This window comes from Pyrgilauda ruficollis, unplaced genomic scaffold (genome assembly GCF_017590135.1).
Source record: "Pyrgilauda ruficollis isolate IOZ18807 unplaced genomic scaffold, ASM1759013v1 scaffold367, whole genome shotgun sequence".
Classification (NCBI taxonomy): domain Eukaryota; kingdom Metazoa; phylum Chordata; class Aves; order Passeriformes; family Passeridae; genus Pyrgilauda; species Pyrgilauda ruficollis.
In genome coordinates this window covers 2,711-15,240 of record NW_024525123.1, presented here as the reverse complement: position 1 = coordinate 15,240, position 12,530 = coordinate 2,711, and the positions used below count along the sequence as shown (strand labels likewise).

The window sequence follows — 12,530 nt, the reverse complement described above, 5'->3', positions numbered from 1 at the left end:
TATTCTTATTTCCAACCAAAGAACAGAGAGATATCACCTGTTAAACTAACTACGTCAAGTTTAATACAGAACTGGAAAATACTTGCATACAAACACCTACCTAAATTATTGCTATTTATCAATACTCTTGAGAATTTCAAAGCTACTATTGTTACTCAACATACCTTATTTCATCAGTTTCTGGCACTTTGGTGTAAGGCAGAATTGCTCGAACTCTCCTTCTGTCTTCCACAGGCTACAGTTTAAAAAAGAGCAATGGTTTTTTCTCTATACTCTGCACTGCATATTCTATATTGTAGAGTCTTTCTCCCCAGCCTTATGCTATTCTGAGGCAAAGAACACCACTTATATCTGCCTTGCCAGTTTTATATTTCCAAAGCTCAAAACCACTGTCAGCTAGAAACGTGTAATTTGTTGACTAAGAGCACTTACTTTAAATTTTTTTTCACTTAGAGCAGAAGTAATGTCCAGAATTTTAACATTCAGAAACATCTTTATTCAGGTTTTGGGTTTTTTTTCATTTTAATTACTGTTTTTGTTTTAAGGATGGGCATGTGAAAGAAACCTTATTTCAGGTTATTTCAGGATGCATTTTGAAACTATTGTTAGATAGCCAAAATGTGACAAAACAGTGAAGGTTACACTGCAACACAGCTCTTTATTACAAGAACTCAGTATAGTCTTGTTTTTCTCTGTCTACTTAAAATGATGTTACTATATTGTGCAATAACTGCAATACCTCTATCCTCCTTCTTATGTATTTTTATTAAAATAGCAAATAGCAAATTCCTTTTCATCATTACTTTGTATCATAAAAATGCATTTTCATACTTCCTATAGTTCCACATATGCCTATGCAAAACAACAGGAAACTTTCTAAAATGTTTTTCCCAAAGAAAATTTTGAATAGTGATTAAAGTTACAAACATTTTAGTAAGTAAGTCTTCAGGAATTTTTTTTTTTTACTTGCCTCTGGAGGTGCTACTGGAAATAAGAGCTTTTCCCCTTTCAGCAAGCAGGACACATGACTGTAATAACCAATCAGGTCTGAGAGTGAAGCAAAGCGACGCCCACCAATGTAATAGTCTCCACACATGGCAATAATCCTGTCAATAAAAACAACCAGAAGCTTGACATTAGAAAAAATTTTTGCTACCAGTTTTTTTTGAAGAAAAGGAGATTAGGATCATGTTTAATTCTTAAAACAGTGCCTATGTTCAGCAAAATGCATCGTTACAGACTCACTGTAAACATGTAAATAAACCTAAAGAATATTTTATCAAAACTATTAATACATATATTTTATGAGCGACCAAGTTTTTTATCTAAAGAAAGAGCTGATTCACAGTAAAAGACAGTACATCTGTCAGAACTAAATGAAATTTAAAAAAAAAAATTAAGCATGAACATCCTGGAAAACTGAAACAATGCACTACTATACAACAGCATTATTACTTGTATCATGCACAACATACACCTTTTATAACAGGCATAAAGTAGCAAAGTACTTTAACAAAAAATTACTACACTTCAAAACTATACAATGTAGAAAACAAACACCATCAAAAATTAGTCATTTTGTTACAGTTAGTTTAGCATCCATATTAAAAGTTAAGAAATTACTTTGGAATAATCAAAGTATCTCTTGAAACTCAATTAAAAATCTGATATCTAATGGGAAAAAGCTCACACAACCATTTCAGTAGTTAATGCATAATTTGAATTAAGCTGTTTCTCCCAAGATGTAATGCAAAATGCATACAAAGATGAATCTTCAGATATTAAGTCCAAGCTCATAAGCATATAGCAGTGCAACAGGAGTCAAAAAACAATGCTCAGGACATATGCTGAAAGCTGTTTCCAGCAAATCTTTCAATTAGTAAACATATAATCTATTGGTGGCTTTTGCTTTGGGATTTTTTGTGGCTTCTTTTTGTTTGTTGTGGGGCTTTTTTGTTTGGGTTGGGGGGGGGGGGGGGGGTTTTTTTTTTTGGGGGGGGTTTTTTTTTTTTTTTTGGGGGGTTTTTTTTTTTTTTTTTTTTTTTTTTTTTTTGTGGGGGGTTTTTTTTTTTTTTTTTTTTTTTTTTTTTTTTTTTTTGGCTTTTTCTTTCCTGGGGAACCAGATTAACCACATGGTTATTCCACTATATCAGAGTCAGTCTGCTTTCTTCCCACTGAAATTTCAAGTTAGCTGCAGTGATGTGAGCTTCCCACCATTCTGAGTCTGGCCGACTTAGATCACAAGTTACGACCTGTGCTGGGTCAAAGATAATAAGTATTTTTTTTTACTACTGATTCTGTCTTTTGTTTTTGCATTGTATAAACAGGTCAGTTCTTAAATTCTTAAATATACGGTGGGGGGGGGGGGGGTGTTTGTTTGTTTTGGGTGGGGTTTTTTCCCTCAAAATTAAAAAAGCAAACAGATATGCTAGCACTTTAACTGTGCTAACTACAATGATTATTATGGAACACACACAAAGCAATCTCCTTCACTGACTAATGAAACCTGCATGGTGCTTTAAATCTACTCAAACCACTTTAGGCAAGCTTCTCTATCCAGATATTTTTGGTTTCCTTACACTTCGGTTCTTCACCCTACAAACTGATTTTAAAGTAGCATGTTTTAAAACAATCAAACCAAGTAAAAAGCTGTACAATGAAAGCATTAAGAGTCAAAAACACTGCATTATAATACAATCATTGTTCACTTTGTGCTCTGCAACAAAAAGGAGAGAGATCACAGTATTCAAAATAAAACACTTAATTCTCACCTAAAATGATTGACATTTGTTTTACTAAGGAATGAAAGCACAAATGAACCTGGTCTCCGATCACTCTCTCGAATAAGGTAACTTCCAGGTTTTCCTGCTTGTCGAAGACGTTCTTCTGCAATTGTTCTGTCAAGTTTTCCATGATACCACCTGAAAAAAAGTTACAATGGGTGTCAAGGCATGAAAAAGGAGAAAGATCTCCTGCCCGTTTATTTCACTTAGAACTTAAGGGTTTCGTTTACTTCCACAAAACAGACCCATGAAAGAAAGAAAATCTTTCAGCCAAAACCCATGTAACTCCAAAACTTGGTCTATCACATTGTTACAATTTCAACCTCCTAGCTTACATTTTTCCAATAAACAGCACTTTTAACACAGCAAAGTTTTTCAGATAACCTACTTTTCCCAAGGAACAACCTTAAGAGGCAGAGGCTCTACACATATCATTGTTTTATTCTCTTCCCTAATTTGTTTACTTTAAAAAAACTGAAACTGAGGTGACTGACCTGACTTGGAAGACTATTGTATTTTAAGCCTACCAAGGTGTCAGTTCAGGCTCAGTATTTCAAAAACACAAATGGAGAAGTGAATTCTATCAGACTGTTCCTCAGCTGACAGAGATGCTGCTGCAGCAAAGCCAGTAAAGAACTGGACAGCAGTCACCAGGCCACCATCCACCAGCCCCAAAATCACCTTTCCTAATCACAATGTGCACTCTCTCAATCAAAAGTGAGTGCCGATACATGGCAAATCACAGATTGCAAAATATGACAAAAGAAATCTTTAATCTACTGCTGCCATTCAAGCATTCAATCACCTATCTCAGTTTATTTAGACAGCCTTTGTCAGAACACTTGTTCTACTTCAAATGATCAAGAATAACTTTTTTTTTTTCAAGAAAGTAGTGATGGGAGAGCAGTTTTCAAAGACAGCCATTGCTCTCATTACCTTCATCAAGCCACACCATGCTCTGGAGCTATATATTGCCATAATTCATTAGCTCCTCCACCTAATTTTCCTTAATTAAACCTTTAATTTTTACATTCAGAAACTGTCAGCTTTAAAATAGCCAGTGTTTTAGACAACTAAAATCCTTCACCACTTCAGATCACATACCATTTAGTTCTAACAGTTCACAGACTGTTTTGTAAGATTCACAAACATGCAATTTAAAAGATATGTAAATGATCTCTTGAACTAATATATGCAAAAATATAAAATACTGCACAGCATACAGCTTCAGAAAAATGAAAACAAAACTAAAAGCTGAGCTGTTGATAAAATCTGAACAAAAGCAATTTTTTTCTACAAAATGGAAACAAAAGCTTTGAGAGCTTTTATCAGAACAAAACCTTGATAAACCAAACCAAAAAACATATTTCACCAGTAGGAGCAGCACAAGCATAAATACTGTTTAACCTCACAAAACAGGGTGCTTGCTAGTATTGCTCCCCTTTGCTTCTCTTCCTCACCCTGATCAAAACAACCTAAACCAGTAGAAGCACTGCTGTGTCTGTACAACATTTAAAACTTGAAACTGCTGCAGGCCTAGTTATATCAGCAAGAGCCTGCGTCATTCCATTCCAGAGCAAAGGAGCTTCATGAACAGAAACCTGTTGTTCAAAGCCAGTCCACAAAGAAGTGGTCACACCCTCCCGACGAGGAGGGTCTTTTAGGAAATGAAGCAAAATTAAGACAGTTGATTATAAAGTAAGTAGGATTAAATATTCTGTGCATCAGTGTGCACAGCACAGCTGAAACCTGAGTGAGTTTGCTCCCAACATGTCACAACAGGGCATTGCCTTCCTGGATAGACTGACTTTCATCAAGCATGTAACTCCTCCCTCTGAGACCCAATAAACCTCCCTGATGAAGAAACAAACATTCCATTTAATGAAATCTATTTTAGATTAGTAACAGGTTCACTGAGATTTTATTTGTTCCTATTTATCACCCACTTGAGGAAAATAATCTTAATTCTATTGATTCTATTAATTGTATCTGTATTGAGAGATACATTGCATTAAAATGCCAAATTTAAAGAAAGGCACAATTTCAAAATGAAGTGGGAGTCTTAATAAGAATGCAAATTACAAAAAAATAAATTACAGAATAAACAGAAAGGCAGGATCATATGCAAATAATATAATTTTTCTGTAAGGGACCAGGATTTCTAACAACAACAGCACAAATTTAGGTGCCCCAATTCTCAGCCCAGAAGCTTCAAACAAAAAAGACACTCTCCTTGCTGGTGATGGCAATACATATATATTGGTATATGCCACATATTGGAGATCACATCCTCTAACACTGAACAGACTATATTTTGTCCCATTCAACATTTTTATATCAAGTGTACCGGAAGACATTTATTACCTGGTAAAGCATTTAAGGAAAGTTTGTTTTCTGAAATAAAAATATTAACTTCTGAGAGCAATTAAATTCAGTGTCACTGAGCCCACATATAAAATGTTAACTTCAGATGGCAAAAAAACACTGTATTTTACAGCTCACTCTGCATTAGTGTAATGTACCAAATTACTCTATAGTATTAGCTGCAGAAATAAATATTAACACTAAATTTAATACAAACAACAGTAAAGCAGTCAATATTGAGTCATGATAAAAGAAAACAGCTCAAGTGATATCCTCAGGAAACCTCTGTAGATTTTATACATCTCTAAAAAAATAGGATACACACTTAAGTGCCAACTCGTACAATATCTTTAGAGTATGCAAAATGCTTGTCAAGAAATAACTGCATTTTTTCAGAGAGCAGTCTCATCAATGTATAAAAACAGTTTATTCACTTAACATATAATCTCGGAGCACTGAAAGACATCACTGTCAAAATCAATGTCTTATAACCCGTCCTACTATCACCAGTTTTCAGTAATATAGAAAGATACATTCCGCAACTTCCCATCATAATCTTCAAGGACTTTGATAGCAAACAGTAAACACTGTTTGGCCAAACTGCAGTACTCAATCTCATTTAAGGGTATTGACTAATCTAAAGAGCACTAATGAAAGATTTTAAGATCTCTTATGCTGCATTACAAAGGAAGATCTATCCAATAGTCAGTGCTATCCAAAAAGAAAGTGAAATGAGTAAACTACAGAGCTAGCCATACTCCTAATTTCATCAGAGAACAGAGCACAGAACACTCTGAAGGATATAAACAGGCTACCGTCATCTCTGAAATGAAATAAAGTAACCCCCAGATCCTTTGGTTTTAAGCTCCAATCAGGTAGTTTAGTGAAGCCTGAGTATTTCTGAAAAAATACATCACAAGAAACCACCTCTCCCTCTGAGTTCTCTACGTCAAGACTTACAACTTAAATATTTTGCAATCAAAACAGTTTCAAGTTTATTGTTTTCAGTCCAAAGCAGTGCCAACCATAGAGACTGTGAATTGATGCAAAAGGAATTGCTATGTATGATGTACTGTAAGTCTGATGAAAGGAATTAAAGTTTGGATGGGAAGGTATCACATTAAAAACCTGCCTAGCTTTTCATAAATAAGTTGCCAAATGAATGTCACTTACAAGTGTTTACACTCAAAACTCTAACTCACTGCTAGTTAGATGTACATCCTCCATCACTGCCAAAGACAAGGTCCCTATAATTTCTCATCAGTCACCTCTGCTTGTTTGCCTGATCCTACTTAGGAACACTTCTGTATTTCTAAAATTACCTTCGCCTTTTTTTAAATGCTGACAATCCACTCCTTTCATTGTATTTTAATCAAACATAATTCAATGGCATTCTGAATCACAGCTAGTACTCTAACAATGCAGCTGCTGTTATAACATGCATAGAAATAAGAGTAAGTAGTCATGCAAGCGTATGTAATGAAATTGTTTAACTATAAAATGTCCTATCAATTAGAGATCACAATTCAGGTGGTTTTTTTTTTTCTGTGACTATCTGTTTAACTTGCTTGCTTTAAGAAACATGTGTAATTGTTCTTTATTTTGCTTCTAAGAGAATACCAGTAAAAGGCTTCCATGTTTCAGAAAACTGCCAAAACTGTTCATGAAAATACTCCCATCTGCCAATTTATTTCAAAAGCAGTAGGTTCAAAACTCCAACCCTTTCTATCACAATTTAATTACAGCAGGCAGACAGAACAAAGACAACAACATCACAAAGAGCCTCTATATCCACAGAAGCAACATACAGGTGTGCAGAAGAATGGTGCCTATACCACTGCCACACTGAGAGGCTGACAACCATATGTCAAGTCATGAACCTCATGGAATGAGCTGCACTGCAGTCAGAGCTGTGGCTCTGGTCCACACACAAACAAGAGATTCCTGTATTTTTCCATGCTCCATGGAAGATGCTGGCTAGTCACACCAGCCCCATTAGGCCCAGCCAGTCCTTTCTACTGTGAGGAGGGATGCATTCAGCAAGTTCACAGTACAGCCATACGGTTTCTGGTCCCTAACATGGCCCCAACACCACAAGACCTGTGCAAGGAACAAGCCATTCAGAAAGAGGTGAATTTGCTATATGGAAGGAGGCAGCTGCTATTACGTGTGGAAGCATGTCACACTGTACAACCAAATCTTTCTTTACATATTTCCTTTTTACATGTGGGAAAAGCAAGTGTGAAGTTTTGCCACACAGGCACACTGCTGGCTTTATTCACATCCTCATGCCTACATGCATCTCTGAAGAGCTGCTTTCCAGCTGTTTAGCTGGAAACCACGTGCTTAGGGTTACTACTCCCTAGTGCCAGAGCTCTGTTTCCTTTGTTTAACTACACAAGATCTCCCGCAGCCGAATTCTTCCACCTGTCCACATCACTCTGGATGTCAGCACAACCACCTGGTGCTTCAGCTGCTCCTCTTTCAGTTTTGCATTATCTGTGAACGCATGCGCTCTGTCCAAGCAGGACACAGTATTGGACCCTGAAGGCACCCTAGGGAATACCCCCAGTAATTTGCCTCTATCTGGACTCTGAGCTGCTGATCATCTGGCTCTGTTCCCAGTCATTCAAGTTTTCAATGCACCTCATGCCCTTTTACCTAACCTATACTCTGTAAGAAGACTATGGAAGACAGTGTCAAAAGCCTTACTAAAGTTATGGTAAACTCTCTCCCTTTCTCCCCCATCACAGAAGGGTCTTAGGTTGGTTAAGCACAATTTTCCCATTATAAATCCATGCTTATTACTCCTCACCACCTTCAGCACTAAATATGATTTAAAGATAAACTAATTTAATAACAGAAACCTTTTTCTGCTCTATCACTAACAAGAATGATAGAGCAGGTATTTGATATAAAAATAATAACTATTAAAGACCACCTTCAGTTTTTAAATGGTGCTTAAAAGTAAATAAAGCAGGTCAAGTGTATAAACTCTATCAAGCACTCAACATTTTACTAGCATTGACCATACTCTGGAGGGACACTGAGGAATCAATCCTGCAATACTTATGTGCAGCACAAAGACTATGTTAAAACAAGATGCCACCTTCTCCTCCCTTCTATTATGCCTACCAACAAGACATATTACAAGAAGCTTATTTTTTGGGGAAGAAAGATATGAAAGAAATGGGAAAACTATTATGGGAATTTTACAAATTTATGCTTGAACAAAAATATGGAGTCCTATTCTGAACAGACCTAAGCCTTCACTAGAGAATTTGTGTTCATCTTCCCTTCACAACCACAGAACATATAGACAAAAAAGCTTGAAAAAACACAGCGCAGTATTACATTTCTCGATGGGGTAGGCTAGTAGATGAACTGCCAAAGTCCCATACTGTATTATGGGACTCAATCAACGACACAAAATAAAAACTAAATAAAGAGCAAGTCAAGAGACTCTAGTTGCTGTTTAAACAAAATTACATTACCTAATACTAACTAGAAATACTGACTAAACTACTGAAAAATCACCCTCAAACTTCTGGCTTCAAATGCTGTCCTACTTCTAGTTTTATTTATCTGAAGTTTTCACTTACCTATGAACTAACACACTCAGTTTACTTATTGCTTCACTTCCTGTAGCAGGTTATGTACAATGCTGTCTCTCTGTGTTTAACCACTGATTTAAGACAGTACTTCTAACACCACACATCCAGCCGGAAGAGGCCCAGAGTACACTACTCACCAACTTTTGAAAAATAAGGTATTGTCTTCCACACACAACAGGAACTAATGAAGAAATTCATTATCTAATAAAGACAATATTCTATGCTAACTACATTAACTGCTAAACAAAGAAACCTCATACACATTTCATTTTCTTTATACAGTATCTAACTGAACATGCCAACATTATTTCCTCATAGTTTACAGTGCAACAGATTCATTCATTAGTCTGGAAAAAGGCCTTCTGCAATTATTCAGAAAAAAATATTTTCATGAGTTACTGAACAAATGCAGAACTCTAAGCTTGCCACCTTGAACACTCATGTGAAGATACTAGAACTCCACTCTATGATCAGGCAGAAAAATGGTCTACTTTAATGCAATCCATTCTTATTTAGTATTTCTCTACCTGTCTTCATCTTCAGTGCTTTTTCTTATTATGTTACTTGAACAAGCTCCAAAAGTGACTGTAAGAATATATCTGCTTTGGGCAACATTTCTTTTAACCAGAGAGTACTCTGACAGCCTATTTAATTTTGTGCGGTTGATCACTTTCAGATTTGAAATGATTTCCATTTCAAACTGATAAGCACTGCTCAAAAAACACTACATGAAAATGCCAGTTTTGCTGCAATTACTGGAACAGTTCCTGCCACATTAATGCAACACTAGGACAGAAAATAATTGCCAAGTAAGATTTTAAATCAAATACATAACAGAATCAGCATTTATTCATTCATTAAATCCAAAGGAATTTCCTTATGCTATTTGAACCTCTGTCACTGAGCTCTGCAAATGGGGCAGAAAGCAAGGGGAAAAAATGATCTAAATAAACACAGAGTTGCCCACTTTATTCCCTAGCATCCTGCACATCCCACCTACCATTAAGCTGCAACATAAACACACCACTGCTGTACTCCATAAAAATGAAAACACAGACACACACACACTGAATAGACAAGCCCCCAGTTAGTTTCACTCCAGATCAAAGATTGAAAAAATCAACCCAGCTGGGGGATTCTGAGTTTGTGAATAAAGGGCTTACATGCTAGTATCCTTCCACTGTTTGAATATTAAAGAATACACACTAACAGAAGACATATTCCCCAGATCTCCCTGAGCAAACTATATTTACAACATTCTTATGGGAAGTGCAGAACCTGCAGGCGCTTCACTTCCCATCTCTCTTGTATTAATTACTACAATAGCCAGAATGCCAACTTTGCACCATTTAAAAGCATACTCGTGTTTAAAAAAGCATTTGTAACATCTTTACAGCCTAAAAATTGGAAGACTAGGAACTCATATTGTGTCTGGTTTGTGTTTGCTTTGGGCTTGTTTTTTTAATATGCAAAACAAGTTCAGAGAAGCTTGTTATAGAAGCTATTATAATTTTATGCCCTACTTAAAATGACAATGGCTCCTGAAATCCTAAGAGTATGTAACATAATGCCGAAGTTAACTCTGTCAGTCAAGTTATGACAGAATATAAAGAACGAACCCCATATTTCACACAGATTTTTAGGTTAACTTTCTGAGCTATCTATATATATCTTTAAATACAACTGTATGTTACTCCCTAAATTATCCACTATATGCAAGAACAACAACATATTTATAGAAATTATACTAATGAAAAAATATAAGTTTCTGAAACCATTTCATTTTGGGGAGAATATGGTAAGGATATGGAAGAAAAGGTTTATTTTCTATTCTAACACACACCTTGGAAGTGCTTTGAGTAAACCTACAGATTTTCTACAGTGAAATCCAAAGGTTGTATTTAAAGTACTTACTAATTACATGGACTCTATATAACTTTATCTGACCTTATATTTCACACAACTTAAACAAAGAACTAGTCTGCCTCTAGTGGAAGATTCTTTCTATTAGCAGCACTAAAGGAATCCAAATGAACCTGATGTACGGGTAAATACAATAAAACCTAACTATAAGTCTACAGTTTATTCCAAATGTCTCCTCTCTCCAAGCATAACCTATATGAAAACTTTAAATTGGTTGAGCAGCAAGGCAGTTAAAACATTTATAAAAATATCCCTCTGTTAACACTTTTAAAATTAGAAATTATTTTAATTCCTTTTAAATCCATTATTCAAGACTGCCTGAATTTTTAAAAAGATTCAACAAGTGAGCATTACTTTGGCTGTTTCTCTATGAAATGGAAAAGATGAACTATCTTTTTTTTTTGTTTCCCAGCAGAAAGCAATGCAATACAAAATGATGACATGGTAAATAAAGTCTTTTAGGCCATTAGACAGGTTTTTTTACTCTATTTACAGAAATTAAGTTTATGACTCTACCGAGAAGGGGCTACCAGTGACTGGAAAAGTCTCCCCAACAATTAGTTTAAACCACAACCAGAATAGTTCACTCTTCCCGGCAGCCTCTGCAGTACTGCTATGAAAACTTCCAAAAAACTAACTCAGCCGCCTTTTTCTCGTGAGCTGATCCCACTCAGTACCGGAGGACCAGCTCCCCCCAAGGGGAAGTAGTCCGACCGCCCTGCTGCCGCCGCTCACTCTCCCGACTTGCGGGTGGGCTACGCTCCACAGCCCCCGGGCTGTGTCTCCGAGAAGCAAACTTCCTGTTGGAACGGAATCGGAGGAGGGAGGGAAGGTGAAGAGGTGGAACGCAAAACTTCTGCGAGACTTCCAGCCGGGTTTGACACACACTCTCTCGGGCTAGCGGTGGAGGCCCTGCGGCGCGGTACCCACTCCCCACAAGGATTGAGGCGGGGGCGGTGGGTACTCACTGATTGGTGGGGGGCGCGTTGAGCGGAATGGCCACCTCCTCTTCCTCGTACTCCGGCCCGTCCAGTGAGTCTCCCTCGTCCACTGTCCCCAGCCCTCCAGCCAACGCGGGGGGGGGCGGCAGCGGGGGGAAGCCAGGATCGGCAGCCCCAGCGGCCGCTGGAGGGGCCGGCCCCGCGCCCAGCTCCAGCAGCCCCAGAACTGAGCACAAATCCGGCCCGCCTGAGGGGCCGCCGCCGACCAGGAAGGGGCCTTGCGGCTCCGGCGCCCGACCACGGCACAAGGCGGGGCAGTGCCCCAGCTCCCCGGCCGCGGCGGCTCCCTCCGTCCCGGCTACAGCGCCCGAGCCGCCCTCCTCACCCGTGGCCTCGGCCGCCATCATGTTGAGCCTCGCCGGCGGCTTCACGCCGGGGAGGAGGCGATAAAGGGGCTCCGGGCCCCTGCCCTCACCGCGCCCCCCTCTCCCCAACGCGGCAGGCAGCGGACCCGGGACGCGGCTAAAACTTCCCGGCGGCGACGAGCCGGGAACAATGCCCGGCTGGGCGGGGGCTGGACCGCTCCACAGGGCCCCGCGCAGCTGCCTCGGCCCGCGGCCGCCCCAGGGAAGCGCCGCCCGCCCGGGGAGCTCCGCGCTTGCGCGGCACCTCTGCGCTTGCGCGAGTGGCACGACCGCAGTCGGGTTGTACGGGACGGCGAGCGCGGATGGCGGCGGCTGTACGGCCCGCGAGACAAAGGGCTCGTTCCGCTGCCGAGGTGCTGGGAACACGCGTGGGTAGCGTAGGATTCACTAGTTCAACCCAACATGAGCACTGTAACTCTGAACTCGTATGATCCGGCGCCAGATCCAAATGCCTTTTGAACAGCTCCAGAGACGATGACT

The 12,530-nt window shown here is 39.0% G+C and overlaps 1 protein-coding gene across 2 annotated transcripts in view; it reads right to left on the bottom strand.

Annotated features, from left to right (window-relative positions):
- LOC121358011 (ras GTPase-activating protein 1) overlaps positions 1–12,282 on the bottom strand; it is a 47,668-nt gene extending 35,386 nt beyond the window's left edge. The window contains exons 1-4 of one of the 2 annotated variants that reach the window (XM_041475846.1): positions 11,653–12,282; positions 2,772–2,921; positions 971–1,106; positions 165–235 (exon numbers count right to left, since the gene is read on the bottom strand). In XM_041475846.1, coding sequence (XP_041331780.1) covers positions 165–235; positions 971–1,106; positions 2,772–2,921; positions 11,653–12,032 — 737 coding nt within the window. In that variant the 5' untranslated portion in view covers positions 12,033–12,282. The remainder of the gene's footprint in view (positions 1–164; positions 236–970; positions 1,107–2,771; positions 2,922–11,652) is intronic. The other variant, XM_041475847.1, reaches the window with a different exon arrangement.
- Between the last annotated feature and the right edge of the window lie 248 nt (positions 12,283–12,530).